The sequence below is a fragment of the Xenopus tropicalis genome, chromosome 7 (assembly GCF_000004195.4).
Source record: "Xenopus tropicalis strain Nigerian chromosome 7, UCB_Xtro_10.0, whole genome shotgun sequence".
Lineage (NCBI taxonomy): Eukaryota > Metazoa > Chordata > Amphibia > Anura > Pipidae > Xenopus > Xenopus tropicalis.
Window position 1 is genome coordinate 48,702,712 of NC_030683.2, and position 22,244 is coordinate 48,724,955.

Here is a 22,244-nt window from a genome sequence, read left to right on the forward strand (position 1 = left end):
AATGTGAGTTCTAATAAATGCAGAAGGAACTCAGTGGGTACATTCTTGCCCTCACTAGTGGCCAATGCCCTCCTTACTGAGGAAATACCCTGGTCGTGTGGGATCACCGTGTACAGACTAGTAACATCCATGGTAACCAAAATATGACTGTCCGAGATGTCGCCCAATTCTTTTAGCTTTCTAATAACATGTGTGGAGTCCTGAGTATACGAAGTCATGGTTTTAACCAGAGGTTGGAGGAATGAGTCAATATATGTTGAGATTGGCTGGTAGAGAGAGCCAACCGCAGAGATGATCGGTCTGCCAGGTGGTGCTGATAAGGATTTATGAATTTTTGGTAATGTATATATGATGGGTGTACGGGGGAATTCAGTAAGTAAAAAGTTGTATGTGTCCTGGGTAATCCAGCCAGCGTTCAGAGCCTGGAAAAGGTAATGGTCCAGCTCATTTTTAAATTTAATAGTAGGATCACCATTTAGTGCCCTGTACGTGTTCAGGTCAGAGAGTTGTCTCCGTATCTCTTCCCTGTAGTATGCATAGTCTAGTAGTACTATGGACCCACCCTTATCAGCTGGCCTGATGACCAGGTTCCGGTCATTCTGGAGAGAACGGATTGCTTGTCGTTCAGCAGGGGATAAGTTGGGGTGCATGCTACTGGTTTTACCCGTCTGTTTGGCTTCAAGAGAGAGTACTTTGCCCTTTTGTGCTTAAAAACGTTTGTACTGCACTGTGATGTTACTGTCCCTGATGAAAGTTCCAGATAGGAACTGAAACGTCGGACTGAATAAAGCCTCACATTTATTTATCTAAACCTCTGTGATTCTTCTTGAAAAACATCCTGCGTGTGCTGTCATTCCAACCCTGTGTATCTACGCTTTCAGCACTGGCACCCAGGTATTATCTTGCTCTTATGGTGTGCAGCTTTCCAGCAACTCGTTTCTATATGTAACATTAAAGCAGCACCCAGCCATTTTGTATGCCTTTCGATGTGATGACTCCATGATGCCATATTTCCTGCCGTGAGATCGGACAGAGGCTATTCACAACAACACTTCTAACCCAGCAAGAGATTGCACCTTTGTTTGCTAAACTTAGAATGGATGAAGGTGGTTCACAATTCACTTATACAGTTGATACCTGTCAGGATTTCACCTTTAACACAGCGGATGCGGACAGAATTCTATTTACAGAAACTCCACTGGACATCTCTGTGAGTAAATCTTCCATTGACATTTATCACGATATTTTGCATCTAAGGAAACGGGAACTTGACCTACAACTTCATGGCATTTATCTTTCCAACTATCATAGACAAAAACTGATTCCAAGGGGCTTTAGAATAAGCAATATCCCTACTATTGGTCGCAACAACCCAGATTTTTGTAGTAAGTGGTGTGGTATTCTGAATCACTGCTCGTTTGACTTACTTTTACTGGTAGTGGAACAGGTGGGGAAAGATCTTGCTACTGTCAGGGGTGACCTTAAATTACTTGAAACACAATATCTTGACTCACTTAAAACTGATAGTACCTCTGACTGGCTTAACAAACTACAAAGTAACATTGACAAATACAAACGTGACCTTACTAATTTCAAACAAAACAAGCTCAGGAAGGTATCTGACGATTACAAAAATAAACGGGTTTACGGGTGGTTACTTGGTATCAAGACAGATAACCGTAATTTCAGACCATTGAGAAAGAAAAGGTTACCTAAGCCTCTTCTGACACTGGACAGCTCAGATCAGTCCACTGACTCTGACAGTTGTTCTGCTACCAAACCTTTTTTAGGGGTGACTACCCGGTCCAGAAGGGACAAAGAAAGCGACGGTACACCAGACGAGGGGGGTGGAAACATAAAAAGCAAACCCCCAAGACCAAAGAAAATATTATCTTCAACCTAAGTCAACATATTATGACTGAGGGTGAGATTTCCTTGCTTTCTAGAGGGCTTTCCTTTGTACCCAGCTCTCAACCAGATACTTTTAACACACTGGTTGATATATACAAATTTCAGAGAAAATTAAAACTTAAAGAGCATTTCAGAAACTCCTCCCCTACAGTGCAACCCCAATTCAAGGGTAAAAGCCAGTTTGAACCCCCAAACACACCACCCACAGTGCGTACTTTTGGCAAAGTACTCTCTCTTGAAGCCAAACAGACGGGTAAAACCAGTAGCATGCACCCCAACTTATCCCCTGCTGAACGACAAGCAATCCGTTCTCTCCAGAATGACCGGAACCTGGTCATCAGGCCAGCTGATAAGGGTGGGTCCATAGTACTACTAGACTATGCATACTACAGGGAAGAGATACGGAGACAACTCTCTGACCTGAACACGTACAGGGCACTAAATGGTGATCCTACTATTAAATTTAAAAATGAGCTGGACCATTACCTTTTCCAGGCTCTGAACGCTGGCTGGATTACCCAGGACACATACAACTTTTTACTTACTGAATTCCCCCGTACACCCATCATATATACATTACCAAAAATTCATAAATCCTTATCAGCACCACCTGGCAGACCGATCATCTCTGCGGTTGGCTCTCTCTACCAGCCAATCTCAACATATATTGACTCATTCCTCCAACCTCTGGTTAAAACCATGACTTCGTATACTCAGGACTCCACACATGTTATTAGAAAGCTAAAAGAATTGGGCGACATCTCGGACAGTCATATTTTGGTTACCATGGATGTTACTAGTCTGTACACGGTGATCCCACACGACCAGGGTATTTCCTCAGTAAGGAGGGCATTGGCCACTAGTGAGGGCAAGAATGTACCCACTGAGTTCCTTCTGCATTTATTAGAACTCACATTGACTAGGAATTTTTTTCGTTTTGAGAAAGATTTTTTCCTGCAATTGTCGGGCACCGCCATGGGCAGTGCCCTGGCACCATCCTACGCTAACCTTTACATGGCTGACTTCGAATCAACACATCTACTCCCATTACTCCATAAGTCCATCTCTGTATATTTTCGGTACATCGATGACCTGTTCCTAATCTGGACTGAAGGTGAGGAATCTCTGCTCTCCTTCCACCAATATCTCAACAATCTCGATTGTCCCATCAAACTGACTCTTAATCACCACAGAGACAATATTGACTTCTTAGATCTCAATATTTTTAAAACAGATGGTGGAGTGGGGACCAGACTCTTCCGCAAACCAACAGATCGGAACTCCATCCTGCACGCCTCTAGCTACCACCCTCCTGCTACAATCAAGGGCATCCCGTATTCCCAATTCCTTAGGGTCATCAGGAACAACAGTTCACCTGACACAGCCAGAATACAACTCCAAGACATGTTTGACAGATTTCTGGAACGTGGCTATAAGGAACAACTACTACTCACACAACTTCAAAGGGCTCTCACCCATACCCAAGACACTTTGCTTAACAAAGACTGCACACGGGACGCACAACCAGCACCACTAATTTTCACAACCACCTTCTCATCCACTTCCCGTGCTCTCTCAGAAAGCATCACCAAAAATTGGCCTATGGTCAATCAGGATGAATCACTATCTCTCTATCATGTCAGCAAGCCTGTTATTGGCTACAAAAGAGGTAACAGCCTAAGAGACCTGCTAGTCACAACTGACTTTAAAAACTATGATGGTAAACAGAAAGACTGGCTTTCTTCATATAAGAAACTCGGGTGCTATAAGTGCCCGGACTGCGTCACTTGCAGGTGCCTACTATGTGGCCCGGACTTTCCACACCCACATACGGGCAAAAGGTACAAAATCCTCCATAGACTTGGCTGTCTCTCCACCTTTGTAGTATATATTATCACCTGCCCGTGTGGTTTATACTACGTGGGTAAAACGGTGACTACTTTGAGAGAACGCATTGGGAACCACCGCTCTGCTATTAGCAGAGCGTTGAAAGAGGGTGAGTCCATCCAGCCGGTCGCTAGACACTTTGTTAACATGCGACACCCCTTGCCCACATTTAAATGTATGGCCATCGATCACCAACCTCCCCTAACAAGAGGGGGCAACCGGGACTTGGCCTTACTCAGAAGGGAATCTCGCTGGATACACAAACTGGACTGTGTCGCTCCACGTGGTCTCAATGAAATCTTGCCCTTAGGTTGTTTTATCTAATATTTTGTATTGTTCCTTTCCTCAGAATGGACTCTGAAACGTGTCCGTTAATATAGCTCTGCAATACACTTCTTCTTACCTATGTTTTTCACCATTTGTTTTTTGGTAACATTTCCACCAGGTACATGGTTCTGTAACTATGCACCACTTCCTTAGCAACATAGTTGCAACCTCTCCTGTTGGGCTAGGGTACTACGTTCGGTATGCATATGACCTCTTGTGGTAACTGTGGTTATGGCGACTCTCCCTATAATGGTGCTATATGTGGGTAGCAGGCGTACCCATGCCCCTTCCCTGAACCAATGTATATTGCCCCGCGTGGGGTACACCTACTCCCCGTGTTTGGTGTTGGTGCGCTGTACATTGGGGGGCCTGTAGGCGTTGGTTCCCCCCTTCCCCAGGTACGAGTATATGCCCTGCGGAGGGCTTTTGGCACCCAGTGACTGCTGTTGCTATCCCCTTATGTGAGCTATACAGAAGGTACTCTGTGTCTCATGGGCACTATTCATAGGCACAATGCGCAGCCCTGGCGGTACCCCGAGTCCGGCGCGCTCCCTTATGTTTGTGGACAATCACAGCGATACCAGGTTCACCTATGCGGTGACCTAAGTGTCTGCTGTCTATTTGCTTGTCCCTAATATGTAATATGGCCCTGCCCTTTTGGGTGCATAAGTTTGGCCAATTTTGCATGTGCCTTTCGATGCCCGCTCACGACCAGGGGTTGGTTGCCTAGCAACGGCGACGGTACTAGTTTGCGAGTGTGCTCAAGGTTCCGTACCGTGGGGTTGGTTTTTTGTACAGGTGGCTCCTTCCCAGCACTAGTGGAGGCAAGAGGGGGTGGGGCTTTTCATGCTCTTGCAACTTTTAAAAGAGACAAAATGGCCTGATGTTGTCACTCCCTGAGGTCTTCTTTTCTTGTACCCAATAGCTCTGGACTTATTATCCTTATATGTCTACACCTATATGCAATTTTGGCAATGGTTTTCCACTGTCTTTTGTTGTTTTCATTTTGTTTTGTAAAAAAAATAAAAAAAGTTTTTTTTTTTTTTTTTTTTTTTTTGTTTTTTTTGTTTTTTTTGTTTTTTTTTTTTGTTTGTTTATGGTTGCCTAGCAACAGGCTTGGCGCCCTTTTGTGCTTAAAAACGTTTGTACTGCACTGTGATGTTACTGTCCCTGATGAAAGTTCCAGATAGGAACTGAAACGTCGGACTGAATAAAGCCTCACATTTATTTATCTAAACCTCTGTGATTCTTCTTGAAAAACATCCTGCGTGTGCTGTCATTCCAACCCTGTGTATATATATATATATATATATATATATAAAACTGAAAAATGCACCAACCATGCATATGTTTCTCGGGTTTTTTTTAAAAAGAAAGTCCATGTAAACAGAGCTAGTTTTTATATATTTAACATTGATGTAAGCAAACTGCTTACAGTACGTCCTTACTGTTATATATTTCAAGTTGAACTGAAGAAACAAAAAGAAAAATCAAATCTTATAAAAGCTTACCTTGTACTGGTATATCAACTGAACCTTTTAAAAAGAAATATATACTTGTTTTGCTTATTCTACTGGTAAAACTAACCTGCACTGGAAATCTGTGGGTTCTGGCAAATGCCAGTGGGGCTGCTGTAAGGTTTTGCTATAAAAAATTACTATTTAGCGGGCTGCTGGGGCTGTTTGGGCTTCTGTGTACTGAAAATGCCACGGCCTATACTGATTCCCAATCCAGACCTGAAGATGAAAGAAGTGTCCTCAGGACACATGAATTACAGATTTTTGTCTGTAATCTCATATGCCTGTTTGTGTGCTATTATATGTAAGCATATACTGTAATAGCACCCATAATACACATACTAAAACACTGTTTAATTTACTCGAGCCTGTCTCTAAAGCCAAAATTGGTGGAAAAAGAATTTTTGAATCACAAACTTATCTGATATATATGGTCTAATAGGATTAACAAAGATTATTTTTTTCCTGGTATTTATATAGCGTTGTTCCTCCTGTCTTAAAGGGTGGCCTCTTGTCCTGAAAAGTATATCAGTGTTCGGTGTCCTCTGCTAAACTTTTAAGGGCGTGGTTTCGCGCAAATCACCGAAAAAGCCTCGCGAGGCAACTTCGCCAATTTGCGCGAAAGCTCACCACCGCGTGTGCCATCCCACCGGTGACTTACATTTTCGCCGGTGGGATGGCAGGTGAAGGCAACTCGGGGAGATTAGTCGCCCGCGAACAGGGAGTTTTGTCGCGGGCGACTAATCTCCCCATGTGCCAGAGCCCTAAAAAGTATGCATGTCCCCTTGCAAGCATCTTTTCTTAAGAGAAACAACCACAAACATAAGTTCAAACTTCACATAAAAACACAACAATTGCACCTATATTCTGTCTAGAATAGATTGATAATAGATAGAATAGATTGTCCATTTCTTCCCCCACAGAATATAATACTTTGTAGGACAGTATTAGTTTGTTTCATTGAAAGCCTTTATTATTTTATGGAAGCATAGCATTTTTACATCTGTTAATTTGTTAAACTGCTGTGAAATAATAAATGGTTTTAATAAACCAAAGGAGTGCTGTCCTGCAAAGTAATATATAAATAAATGTATGCATACATACAAGGGGGTGATTAAAAATCCAGTAGGCATATACTTCTTTGAATCTTGTAATAGCAATAATGGGTTTTTCAAAAAGGTTAGGAATGAAGAATATGTCCTGCAGGATAGAGGAGCATGAGTGAGTTGCAACTTTAATCTGGGTTAATTAAATGTAAAGGATTGGTGAAATAGGTGCAAAAGAGTAACAAAGATATAAAAGAATTATAATTTAACAAACAGGAAGGGATCATCAGTATTCACATGCTGACCAGTTGATAACTTTGCAATAAAGAGTTACAGGGGCATTTTGAAAGCTGATGGCAAACTTAATTATGTACTGGGCCATGAATTATATTAGAACAGTATATCACAAATTAGTGTTCGGAAATAATTCTTTCTGCAGCCTTTAATGAGAATGCTGCCAGGTTTTCTTCTCTGTTCTCCGAATCACCAAGATAAAGATGTTCTGCTCATAATCCAGCTCTATCAATGCAGCTGCAAGGAAAATGTGTTAATCCATTCAAATAATCCTCTTTGAAATTCCATTCAAGTCTCAGATCTTTTGTTTGGTTACAATAACTAGGTTCATGAAATCACTGTATCTTGCAGCAAAACACAAATCTCAAAAGAGTTGGATATCATCTGGACCAGGAATTCTTATGATCAAGCTTCATTAAAACAGCTTACCTACAAAGCTGCAGTATGACTGACGTCACTTTGATGCTCATGCAGACATTATGCATACAAGGCTATATTTTAACTGACTCTTCCTAAATACACTGCAAAAACATTTTTAATATGGTAGCTGGGATGACTTTTGATTACATTTTTGTAAATGTCCTTGATTCATTTTCCCTAATAGTAGTGAAGTCACTATCTATCTACAGGACCAGTGATCAAGAGTGTGCATCCAAAGGAACTGACAGCACCCTGTGTAAATGAGCCTTATTGAATTTATATTTTATTATATAGCACTAGTGGATCCTTATTTTGATTTTGTCATTGTTGTCTTCTTTTAGATCTTAGATATATTTGATATCTTTAATGAAAATGACTTCATGAAGGTCAGCACCTTACCATTGTGCTAACATAGGAAGATACAACATATGAGACCAGTCTTAAGCAAATACCTAACTTATGATCCTACTTGTGGAATATAAAAAAAAGACAGGGATGCCTTTGATTAAGTGCGCATGTGCATGAAACGCTTCAGGCATCCTGGGTTTTAAGAAGATGTGAATAAAGATTGTGCTTTTATGATACACTTTGGCTGTCCATGGTGCTTTTGAAGCTGTTCTATTGGAAAATTTGAGTTTGTTCCCTTGGGCTACGGGTTCGGGGCTTTGGGCACCCGGACCAAATTCCGGTGATGGTGAGTTGTATTTCAACACTTTCAACACTTTGATCTATTATTGCAAGCTGGCTGCTGCTTTATATGGTGAAGGACCTGGGGTATGCACACCCACGTCAATGGGCATTTAAGTACTTGTTTGATTTGTATTTATGGGTTTAATCTTTATTTTTTATTTTTAGTAATTTCCTTTGTATCACTGGGCCAGCTTATTGATTTTCTTACCGTTTTTTGCATTTGGGTTTGAGTTCTACTTGAGGTACTTGACAGTAAACATGAGTTGAGCAATTAACTAGACACTAAAGTGATATTGACATGAAAAAACTACTTTTCAAAATATTAATGTACATAAAAAGTTACCTATAGGTCATGTTGATCAGTTTGTAAGTTTGCTTTTGTAAGTTATTGTTACTTTAGGTTCCTAAACTTGACTGCTTTGCCAACCTGACTACCCCTTTTAAGCCTGTCAGTTACAGCTTTTAATAATAATAATGGACTACTGCAGCACAAATATGGCAGCCCCCTATATGGGGACTCTGGAAGGTAATGTAAAAGCACTGGACAAATACTTGGCAAAATTATAATGCAAAGACAATGTTGTGATATATTTATGTTTAATTTCAGGTGTCAGTAGCTCTTTAAAGAATTGTTCAGTTCAGTGTGGCATGAAAATTCATTTGGAGAGCATACAAGGCCCCTGACTCTGTATTTCTTCAGCCCTCTTGTGGTATTTATTTTTTTCTAGCTCTTTGCAGACATATAAAACAGCCTATAAAGCGATTTTAACTTTTTCTGCAAGTTTTAAATATAACTAAACTAATATAGAGGATGCACAAGGTATTATGATGGCAATTTAGAATAAGAAAAAAAAGTCACCTATATAAATCTGTTTGTCTGTCTGTTATAAATTATAAAACTAAACTCGACATGGTATAAATTTGATCATTGCTTTATTCATAAAATGTCACAATAATGCTTGAATCGTTTAAATGAAAATTTCGAGTTTACATTCCAAAATCCTGAATTTTTTGAGTTGAGCATTGTCAAAACTTTGTTTAAGCGGACAATCATTTGTGTGTTTAAGTTTCACGTTTCAGTTTCAAGTGGGTGAAACTGAAAACAACAAGGGAATTAAGTTCCACTTGAACTGGGCGAAACTGAAACAATGTGGGGATTAACTTGTCCTTGAAAATGTGTCAAGGACAGGCTGTCACTGACTATTTTATTCCTCGACTATTCTAAGCCTCCTTAGGACTCAAACCTGTCGAATTTTTATTTTACTAAAAAAAAGTTAACTAAACATTGATAAATTACAAATTATGGGAGTTATTTTCTAAAACCTCGAATTTTTCTGGAAATAATAACGCAAAAATTGAGTTCTGGTGAAAACCCACTTGTAAATCTTGAAATTATCTAGAAGTAAGAAAAAATCTGACTTTATCGCATAATTGCTTAGTAAATGTGCCCCTTAGTGTCAGTGAAACAGTAAGATGTATTATTAAGAAGTTTTCAAATAATAGCAATAGCATTTTTTCCCCACAGAAAACAGCTTAAACTCAGTTTTTACATCATGCTGCTACATTATATAGTAGAAAAGATGATCATTAAAATATAAGTCATCCCTGTATCTGCACTTGGAAGTTTGATTACATATAATTGCCACCTTTGCCATCAGAGGTTTATATGTTATCTGTTATCTAAAGAATGTCTAGCTTTGATATCCACAATTCTGACAATAGTCAAATATCTCTCAGTTTGAGTCAGTCTTGTGCCATTTGCAGTTAACAATTCCTCGCTTCATGAAATGCTATTCCATGTCAAAACCAGTTTAAAGAGTCAACGATCTGAACATTTGATGAAATGTGACAAAACACATTCTGTACAGTTTGGGTGTGATATTCTAAAACAATATATAACTATTATATTATTGAAGAAGCTGAAATATAAATAAAGCACATTGTATAAATGGATACATTTTGTATAGTGCGAACAGAAACGACTTAATGCAATCAGTTTCACTTAACATGAAGTCTATTGCAAATGACAGGATCTAAATCTGCTACTTTCGCAGGAGCCAAAATTAGAATTTTTACTGCTTTCTCTAAAACAAACATTTCACTTCCTGTCTGTCAGTTTTAGAAGATTATGATAATTTCATTGAAAATGAACACAATTAAAATAAACACAAATATATATATATATATATATATATATAGCAAGACAGTGAGCCGCACACACAGGGACTTAGTTAGAAAGCAAAAAAAATTTATTAATAGAAAAAATCGGATTTTTTCTATTAATAAATTTTTTTTGCTTTCTAACTAAGTCCCTGTGTATGCGGCTCACTGTCTTGCTATATACATGTTTTTTGCAAGCACCCAGGGCAGTTGACTATTATTAGGGTGTGCTCTGTCTTTTTCTGTATATATATATATATATATTTAAATAGATGCATATATACAAAATACATTTTCGCCGTTTCGCAAATCATTTGAAATATTCGCAAATTTATTGGCGAAGCGAAACGGGACAGATTTGATCATCACTAGAAATTTGCAAATTAAGATTTTTAAAGTAAGAATACAAGGTACAAAGGCAGACATGCTTCAGGGCCAGAAATACCACTAAAGGACATATTTATTATAGTGTGTATGCTATGTGATGTTGCCTTACACACTATAATAAATATGCCCCTTAGTCTAACACACTGTGCACAAACTGCACCTGTGAGAGGGTGATTTACAAAACAGTATGAATTCTGGGAAGGAAGGCAAGTCTTGTTCTTAAAATTTCTATCCTTTAGGAATTAACTATAAGCTAATGCTCATCCGCTTAGTTCTAAAGCACAGTTAGGGTAGCTGCTATGCTGGGATATGGACAGATAACCTTCATCAGAAAAGTAGAAAGTAAAAAAAAAAAAGCTGTTTATATAAACACATTTGTATAAATATTTCAAGTTTATAGCCAAACAGCATCTGTGTTTATTAAGGCTGGAAGGCTTTTTTACTGACATTCTGAAAATAAACCACTGCTTCTTCACAAGGGATACACATAGACTGAGCCAGAATAGAAAAAAATAATTTGCTGTTGGATTTTAATTACTGTCACTTTTGGAACAGAGTTACAGAGATCCTGGTATGTCAGGATATCTTGACTTCGCAGAGGGCTCAGAAGTAGGAGGCAAATAACTGGAGGAACATAAGTTACATGCATATTATTTGATTATAGAATTTTTTTCACAATATGTTTACATTATTTGGTAAGAAAGAATCCTTCCTCAACCTCTAACTATCTTGCAGAAAATGTGAATGAATAAAAATTATATATATATATATATATATATATAATTTATATACAGGGCAAAATATACTAAAATGTAATTTGTATTTAAATGGCCAATAACATTGTGTGTTTTCTATATACAGTTCAGCTAGTCTGCACTAACATAGATCTAATGCATTAATAAAGATCCACTTTTATACAACTTGCTATTTAGGTCTTTATAGTCTATCATTAGGTGTATTTATTTGCCCCCTATTATTATACTACAGCTGTAGAAAAAATCATAGAAAAGAAAAAAAATGTACAGATTATTTCTTCTTACCCAAACTTTATCAGCAGAAAAACATTGAAATATCAGGCTTCCAGTTTTGGAGCCTCAAAACTAGTTTCTTCCTACAATAGTAATCATGCCATGCAGAGAACTCCCACCTTGAATATAAAGTTACGAGAAAGGCAACTTTAGTTTGCTGTTTGGTCATCCAGGTAACTCCTTCTTGAGTATTTAAAGCAATTTATCTTAGACATATCTGGTAAGACCTCCACCCACAGTGCACAGTACAAAGTAAGTGCTTTCAGTCATATAGACATTGTTTCACAAGGTTTCCATCTGAAAGCTATAATGCATTCTGATAATGAGATCATCCATCATGCTGGGGTCTTTAGGGTTTAAGGCTAGGATTTGGGACATCTCACTTATTGTGCCAGCTCAGAAACTGAAGCATTGTTTTGTGGCTGAGGACAGTCAATTTATCTCTAGCATTAAAAGGGAGGAAAAGTAATAGGGAATGGAACAGTGTCTGCATTTGTTTCAACAAACACATACATCACTTTTAAAAATGAGTATGATCTTCTTCCATGTATGTCTTAGTTTGTTTTGCTAGATATATAAAAACACACTCTATTTGTTGCTGTTCTTGCCTCAGATTCTGGTTTTTAAAGCACTGGAAATCATGACACAACTGGTTTTCTGTATAGAATCTCATGCTAATTGCTTGTGTGTGGGTTTAAACCATTGTTTATGAACATACTCAGAGTTCCAGAATTCAGAAATATTGCTGCTTCTGTCTTTACAACTTTTCACTTCTTTTTCAAATTTTTATGCTAAACCTTATTTGATTTGATACAGTATTCCAAGGTTTATAGGACTTTGCTCTTTTTATGCTTCTACAAACATAGAATTTGTACGATATACAAATGATAAAACAAAATAAGTTAGCAAAACAATGACTTACCATAGTCGCTGTCATAAAAAACAATAAACTTTTGCCATCGAAGTTCAGTAACAAGTTTCAGCATGACGTCATTGAGACGAACAGGCGGCCTAGCAGCCAATGTGTACTCTTCTCCTTCTGGGCTAGGGTTAAACTGACAGACTGTACGCGGAGATCCCCCAGAGTTGCGTTGTACAAATATGTGTGGTATATGCATGGCGTCTGTCAGCGACTGAAGAGCATTTGCTGAGGCACAACCAGTAGATGTTACTAAGGCTAAGATCCCCTGGGTCATCAGGTCACAAGCTAAAAAACACAATATATATATTTATTAATATATAAAATTGCTACAAACCTTAATTTAAGAAAATATATTTTAACATATGACTTACAACAATGATATATTTAAACTCTATACTTAAACTCTATATATAAACTCTATATTTAAATATGCAATACACTACTTATTGTTACTACATCATCCTTAAACACATAAACAGAGAAAAAAAAATAGTCTAATATTTATGTTGCTGCTTTAAAAATATTGATTTTTATTTTTTTTTAATGTTCTCTTTTGTTTGCTGCCTTTGTCCTGGTCTAAGCATATTTGTTTCTACACATAATTACTGTCATAAATGCAGAAAATAAATGCTAAGACAAAGTTGAATGTGGAGAATGTTCTATGTTATTTGTGCCCCATACTGTGATATTGAAAACTATATCATCACTAGTGATTAAAATAATAATATAAACTTGAAAACTCACCAAATTTGAATGCCTGCTTTTTAAAAAAAACCTCAAATTTTTACAATTTTTTTATTTTATAAATATACTATATACACACCATATATACAGCTCTATATACTACTGCCATTTACATTATCATATAAATTGCTCCTGTGGCCTTTTAATCTCCACATTATTCTTTAAGATATATGAATAAGCAAGCTAAACTGAAACATTTGTGCTGCATGGATTATTTTTCCAGTGTAAAAAAAAAAGTGGAATATTTGTATCTGATGCATTAAATAAATATGTTTCACCTAAAAAAGTTCCCCACAACATGGGATACCCCTCTCTTAGTTGATCCCAACTAAGATATAAATAATCATTATTGGATGCAAAACAATCCTATTGGGGTTTATTAATGTTTGATTGATTTTTTAGTAGACTTAGGGGCTGATTTACTAACCCATGAATCCGACCCAAATTGGAAAAGTTCCGACTTGAAAACGAACATTTTGCGACTTTTTCGTATGTTTTGCGATTTTTTCGGCGTCTTTACGAATTTTTCGTTACCAATACGATTTTTGCGTAAAAACGCGAGTTTTTCGTAGCCTTTACGAAAGTTGCGTAAAATCTTGCGATTTTTCCATAGCGTTAAAACTTGCGCAAAAAGTTGCGCTTTTTTCGTAGCGTTAAAACTTACGCGAAACTTCGCATCTTTTAAGTTTTAACGCTACGAAAAATCGCAAGATTTTACGCAACTTTCGTAATGGCTACGAAAAACTCGCGTATTTACGCAAAAATCGTATTGGTAACGAAAAATTCGTAAAGACGCCGAAAAAATCGCAAAAAATACGAAAAAATCGCAAAATACCGACTTTACGAAAAAAACGCAATCGGACTCATTTCGACCCGTTCGTGGGTTAGTAAATGTGCCCCTTAAGGTATGGAGATCCAAATTGGATCTGGATAACGGGTCCTGTACCTGTATATATATTTTTTATTTTGGATTAATCAAACATTCTTACATATCAGCTTCTAAAACACTAATGAACTCTGTGTACATATAGTTTATGTAAGCTAAGGAAGCCACTTAAATCTAAATAGCCCGTATTCAACTGGCAATATAATAATGGACAACATGACTGAATTTTTTTTTTCTTTTAAAAACTTTATTTATTTTAAGAATTTACTGGGAAAAAAGAAAAACAAAACATTCCTATTATAAATTAATATGCTTCTTACAGACTTGAGCAATGGATATTTTCCATCCTCATTGAAAATGAATGAAAAAAATGTAAATTCAACTATTCAGTTCAAGTTTTTTTCTTAAAAAAAGCTAGCAATGTTTTATTTTTTATTTTCTTGAAAGAGATATATGATAAAGCTACCCCTCAAAAATACTTTCTCTTTTATATAATAAATGGTTCAGAGTTTGACAATATGAGGTAATCCATAGAAACCAATAAGATGTTTGTTTGTAAACAGGTGGCCAGTAAATGCTTTCTGCTGACTGGTTGCTATAGGAAATAAAATCTATAGCAAACTTTGCACCTTTAATTACATAACCAATATTATTTTGAAAAAAAACCTTAAAGGGTATACAGTCAAAAATACCTATACTGCCTCCTAGTAATTTAGTGTAGCTTCAGGCATTTCTTTGCCAGCTAACTGTGAAAACTTGTCCCATGTTCCAGCAGCCTCAATTAGCTTGTGCAGTAAAGGATATATAGATATATACACACACATTCAAATGAAAAACATGTTGGAGAGCAACACAAGCATGAAAAAAGTTTCTGGGGGTGCCAATAAAAGATGTAATTGCCTATTTATGTGGATTTGCATCCTACAGAAGGCTCTGTTTGGCATTACACTGGGTTTTTATGCAACCGAAACTTACCTCCTTACCAGAGCTTTAAAAATAAGCACCTGCTTTGTGGCCACTGGGAGCAACACCCAAGGGGTTGGAGAGCAATAATATTGCTCACGAGCCACTGGTTGGGGACCACTGCCTTAAACTATTATAATAATAATTTATTTTTATTCGAAGTCTACATCATGATCACTACAACATTTTACCCTCTTTGTACACCTCTGGATAACAAACAAATTGGCAACCATGGATTTTGCTTGTTTGGCATTTTGCAACAGACAGAGAGTGGCCCTAAGCATTGCGAGACATGCACAGCATGGCCCCCCAGCCTTCCCCAGCATTTCACAATAGGTACAGTGTGGCTCTATGCATTATATGGCAGGCCCATTCTGGTCCGAAGCTATTCGTGATAGGCACAGTGTGCCCACCCCCACCAGCATTTCGTGAAGGGCACAGTATGGCCGCCAGCATTTCCCAACAGGCATTGTGTGACCCTAAGCATTTCATGACAGCACAGTATGAACTACAACATTTCCCTACAGGCATAGTATAGCTAGCACCTAGTGCACATAGCACAGATACTGAAACAATAATTTTCAATACCTTGTAATGAATCTGTCCAATATGATTTGATTTTGTGATGCTTTTCAAATACTTTAGTAAAACCTTTTTTTCAGCTGCCAATAGTTTTATTGCTTCGTGTATGGCAGTCCCTGCAATTAAAAGGCCTTTGAACCTTGCCATGTCATTGCTTGCTGAATTATTTCTGGGTAAGAAACCACCAAAAATGTATTGAAACTTTTCAAACAGTTGTAATCATCGGCTCAAGATTCTCTGCACTCAGTATTCCTCAGTAACTGCACTGCAGACAAACTTTTCTGTAGTGAAAGTATCAAAACAACCAAATAAAAAAAAAAAAAAAGCTACACACAGTTACCGACTTGACAGTTACCTGCCAACATCATATGTAATTTTGAAATATAGCTTCCCCAATATCCATTTCTGTCTGTTACTGTCCTATATTAATAAATTGGAATTTTACTATTTCAGTTCGGCAGAAAATAACCCAAAAACCCACATTTTTTTGTCAGTTTCACTAAAAAAATTACCAATGGCAAAATGCAGAATTTCACAGCAAATCGATGCCTGGAGAAAAAAAAATGCTCATCACTAGTGATAAAAAAGAGCAACATTTATGTTTGTCTGTTTCTTGATTCCTAGAATAGGGATCTAACAAAGGTTGAAGATGAAGTCTGATTTCTTATGTCTTTTAGTAACCTTATCAGCAATGTAATTTATTTAGTGGTGAGCCAAGCAGGTCATTGCAATGACTAACAGATTAGCGTGGGCTCAGTGACTGCTCGTGCTATTTTCAACAACAAATAGACTTGGGGAAGATGTTCCAAGGTCCAGTAATGAGATGAGATATGTCACAGGAGATGTGTAGACAATAATGACTCAGCATGATAGATTTTGACTTGGCATATAGAGAATGATGTATGTATAAATGGCAAGTGCACAATCTATACTTAATTTGCACATACAATAGATCTAAGAATCACAGTACATGTCAACTAAGAAAAGAAGTCTGCCAAATAGAAAGCCCTACCACTTGAATTCATGACTGGCTAAATATCCTGCTTATGCTGTTGAAAGACACCTATAACTTTTGTGACAAGATGGGGATTCACCTATGAGACTGGAGATAACATTGTTCCTGCATTTCAGAATTACATTTAATTTTAATAAGAATTATTCTATTATTACAAGGACAAAGTAACAAAGCAACTTTATGTCAACACGATTATATGCATGTTCATACTGACCTATTAAATCATACAACGGAGACACCAAAAAGCAATTTAAATAATTATCACAAAAGCTATCCAAGTGCACAAAAACAACAAGGATTTACCAATTCTGATGCTAGTTTTATAACATTTGATACAAATCTAATAGAACATTAAAGGCATATAGCACAGGAAAATTACCTTGTGCACATCACCACAAAAGCACTGGACATAAAGGGACAGCAGTTCAAGAGTTTGGTTTACCAAAGTTCAATCTGACAGTCTATAAGATCCCCAGGCATTGCTACCTTTATGAAATTGATCTAAAATTTGGCCAAATTCACCTAGGGGCTGATTTACTAACCCACGAATACGAATGGGAAAAATTCCGATTGGAAAATGAACATTTTGCGACTTTTTCGTATTTTTGCGATTTTTTTCGTCGCCGCTACGACTTTTTCGTAAATTGACGCAACTTGCGCGAATTGTCGTGACTTTTTCGTGGCCGTTACGATTTGCATGTATCTTGTCGCGACTTTTTCGTATTGAGCGCTCGTAAACTGCAGGCAAAACTTTCAGACTTAGCATGATTTTGGAAGCCTCCCATAGGACTCAATGGCACTCTGCAGCTCCAACCTGGCCCAAGAAAAGCCACGATACTGAAGCTTGAATGAATCCGAAACTTTCGTACTCGGCGCAAAGGCTACGAAAAAGTTGCGACAATTCGCGCAAGTTGTAACGCTACGAAAAAGTTGCGACATTTTGCGAAACAGTCGTAACGGCTACGAAAAAGTCGCGGATTAGTAAATGTGCCCCCTAGTGTGTGATCCGGAAGGCATACATAATAAAAATCAATGGCGTCAGACAAATTTAATGTTTTAATAATATCTTACTATATGGTTTCTGGGGAATATTTTTGTATCACTACATGATTATCAGAGTAACTGAGATTAAAGACTAAGAAACAATGTCATAATGGCTTTAAATTGTATAATTGAAAAAAACTCTGTATAAATAATAACAGGATTACTTAAAATGAATTAGAATTGTTACAATGAAATAGAAATATTTAACACTGGAATTTTAAATTGCATCTAGAAACATATATGCTATTATATAATATATGCTGCTTCCCATACACAGAATGTACAGATAGAATAATCCAGCTTTGAAGCCTGTGGATTTCTATCATATGGAGCTTCTAGCCTTAACTACCATCAATATGGATTTATGCAAATACAACATCAAGTACAATGCGCTGTCTAGTTATTTGAAAAAATTAATTCAGTCAAAAATTATGGTTTGTTTAAACAGGACTCTATGAAAAATGATACAGGTATGGGACCCATTATTCAGAAACCTAGGGGCTGATTTACTAAGACACGAATTCGAATCCGAATTGGAAAAATTCTGATTGGAAAACGAACATTTTGCGACTTTTTCGTATTTTTTGCGATTTTTTCGGCGCCTTTACGACTTTTCGGAAATTGACGCAACTTTTTCGTTACCAATACGATTTTCGCGAAAAAACGCGAGTTTTTCGTAGCCATTACGATTCGCTCGTATCTTGTTGCGACTTTTTCGTATTGAGCGCTCGTAAGCGGCGGGCGAAACTTTCAGACTTAGCATGATTTTGGAAGCCTCCCATAGGACTCAATGGCACCCTGCAGCTCCAACCTGGCCCAAGAAAAGTCACCATACTGAAGCTTGAATGAATCCGAACGCTACGAAGAAATCGCAACATTTTGCGCAACTTTCAAAATGGCTACGAAAAAGGCGCGATAATTTTCCGAAAAAATCGCCAAATACCGATCATTACGAAAAAAACGCAATCGGACACGTTCGGCCGGTTCGTGAGTAAGTAAATGGGCCCCCTAGTGTCCAGAAAGCTCAAAATTACAAGAAGGCCAATTCCCATAGACTCTACTTTAATAAAATAATTTAAAATTTTAAAAATAGTTTCCCTTGTCTCTGTAATAATAAAACAGTACCTTGTACTTGATCCTACAATATAATGAATCTTTATTTGAGGCAGAACCACTATATTTTACTCAATAAAATACATTTAATTTTTAAATGATTTGTTTTTTAGTAGACTTAAGGTATGGTGATCCAGATTACAAAAGAACTCTTTATCTCAAAAATCACAGGTCCTGAGTATTCTAGATAACATGTCCCATAACTATAATACCTTTTATGTAAACAGATATTGGAATAATATATGCCATATCTGGATTATAATTAGGATTATGCATGAGTTTTGCATACAAGAATAATGTGAGTTGTAATGACTCTTATCTGCAGCTTACTCTTCCTTTCCCAGCTGAAAGGATAACATTTTTTCAGGATCAGTGGGGTTTCGAACACGGCTTGATGTGTTCCTGAAAACATGCATTTACCTCCTGAGCCACTGGAGGCGTTTTGGGCCGATTCTGTCTGATTCTCTTGTCTGTCTTCTACTTTTCTGTCTGCTCCCTTTCCTCCGCCCACCTTTTTATCCTCATGTGTTTCCCATCTTCTAATCATGACCCTTTATGAGCCTGTCCCTGAACATTGCCCCTTGCTTGGTCATTAAAGGAACAGTAACACCAAAAAATTAAAGAGTTTTAAAGTAAATGAAATATAATGTACAGTTGCCCTGCACTGGTAAAAGTTGTGTGTTTGCTACAGTAACTCTACTATAGTTTATATATAATAAGCTGCTGTGTAGCCCCGGAGGCAGCCATTCAAGATGGAAAAAAGGAGAAAAGGCACAGGTTACATAGCAGATAACTGATAAGCTCTGTAGAATACAATAGTGTTTTATCTGTTATCTGCTAAGTGCCTGTGCCTTTTCTCCTTTGAATAGCTGCCCCTATGGCTACATAGCTGCATTCTTTATATAAACCATAGTAGTGTTTCTGAGGCAAACACACCAGTTGTATCAGTGCAGGGCAGCAGTACATTATATTGGAATTTCTTTCATACACTTGAATTTTTTGGTGTTACTGTTCCTTTAAGCTGTTTCCTGTGACCCTGCCGCTGTGTTCCTTGTTCCCGTGTTTATTCTCGTTACCCCCTTCTGGTTCCAAGCTCCAGATTCTGAGTCTTGTTCCTGCCCTTGTCCTTCCTGTTCTCTGGTGCTCGTTTCTGAACTTGACCTGTCCTCGACTTCGCTGTTTGCTGCTAGCCCTGACCTTTGGCCTGAATTGGATTTTGTCTCTGCCTGCTGTTTCAACTGTTCAAGTGTGTGTATATCCATTGTGTGCACTATTACCTACTTCACTACGTTCATTAAAGTTCCTTTCACTAATCATCATGGCCTCTGACACCAGTTCTGTGGTATATGGTTACACTCCGGGTTACCCAGTCTTCAGGCTCCCAAATAAAAAAAGAATCTGTCATGAATATGTAACTATGGATCCCCCAATCCCACGACTTCTATATAAACTTGCAAGCTTTGAAATGCTGATTCAAAATTTTTGGACTTAATAAAAATCGAGCATTAGAGGTTTGGAAACTATAATTGACATTTGGAGGTTCTGCACAAAAATTTTTGAATTGCAGAAAAGATTTGAATTTAAATGTTGATAAATCGGCCCCATAATGAAAAAATCCACTATGAGCTGATAATATATGAACAAATAATATACAAAAACAATTATTAGGAAAATGTTAAATAAACATAAAAAATATTTGTACACAGTCACTTTCTATTTAATCCAGTATTGATGAAGCATTTCAATTAGAAATTATAATTATGTTGAATGTTTTTGATGTAAAATTAATAACCTACACATGCGTGTTATGATTATACTTGCTTTGCCTATTAGTTAATAGTGTCTAATGCTTAAAGCTTTCATGAAAACAACCCTATCATATTATTTATAAAAATGATAGAGAGTCCCAGAATTGTAGGTGATGATCCATATGACATAAGAAAATTAATTATACATGTAGTGGACTAAATTCAAATTGCCATTAGAGGCCTTTGGGATATGTAGACCAATATAAATAACATTATTCCCAGTTGCAATTCCGTGTTTATGTTGAATAATATCTAATGCCTCTAGGAGAATTTATTCAGGATAAAAAAAAGCAGATTTCATCTTAATGCAGGATACATATTGTTATAAATAACATAATTAAAATCCAATTATATCACAGTTAAAATCCAATCACTGACAATTAAAACAGTCCTAAACAAATGAATAATGTGTTCCATTCTGTCTCACATTATGAAAAGCTGTTAAAGACATTAAAAAGTGTAGCATGGGGGAGGAATCATTCAGCAAAGCTGCTTTCTTAACTGTATTTAGAAGAAATTGAAGTAAAACAGACCTCATACTTTAAAACTTAGATATAAATACTTTTTTTTAGTGAGTTTGCAAGATAATGGCAGAAATAAACACATTTTGAGTGTTCGGAGTGTAAATCAGTCAATTACAATCATTATATGGAGAATGAGTCTGTCTGCTCAGTAATGTTAGTGATCACATTTCTGGTTAAGGTGGTGGAACACATACACAGTTAAGGACTACTACATATGCTTGCAATACATTGTTCTGAACCACAGAGAAAAAACGATTTAGAGAAATCTGTAAATTAGGTTTATTTAGTTAACCGAGCATTTATATTACAACTTGAAGGAACATCAAAAAATGAAAGTGTTTTAAAGTAATTAAAATACAATGTATTGATGCCTTGCACTGGTAAAAGTTGATTCTAGTGATGGAGGAAATAATTTGGCAGGCATGGAATTTCCGAGTTTCACCATCAACGGATTATTTTGCTAAACCGGGCGACAAAATTTGGCAAGTAAAACTTTGTCATGCAACAAAAAGTTGTTGCCCACGTCAAAAAAAAAATTGCCGCACAAGTAAAAAAAAAAAATTGTCACACGAGTCAAAAAAATGACACTTGCACAATTTTTTTTTGGTGTGCAACATTTTTGCAGTTTCAAAATAGGACAGATTCGCTCAGCACTAGTTGCTTCAGAAAGACTATATTATAATATAAATAAGCTTCTGTATAGTCATTCAAGCTGGAAAAAAGGGGAAAACCACAGGTGACATAACAGATAACAGATATGAGGGATAATTCACTAAGGTGCTTTAAAACGAGTGCTATTTTTTAGCATGCGTTAAAAATTTTATCACGTCTTATTTTTCGCGTCAACACACGATTCACTAAAAAGATAGACGCGATGCCGTGTCGTGCACGCAAATTAACGCACGTGTGCTACTTATCGTGCTCACGCCATATTAGCCATACACGCCATTACGTTCGTAAAACTACTTTTTTTTAA

At 37.1% G+C, this 22,244-nt stretch overlaps 1 protein-coding gene across 2 annotated transcripts in view; it reads right to left on the bottom strand.

Annotated features, from left to right (window-relative positions):
* The window catches only part of grid1 (glutamate receptor, ionotropic, delta 1), a 482,837-nt gene that overhangs the window by 269,230 nt on the left and 191,363 nt on the right, over window positions 1-22,244 (bottom strand). For both annotated transcript variants that reach the window (NM_001103000.1, XM_031904765.1), the window contains 1 exon segment: window positions 12,590-12,874. In NM_001103000.1, coding sequence (NP_001096470.1) covers window positions 12,590-12,874 — 285 coding nt within the window.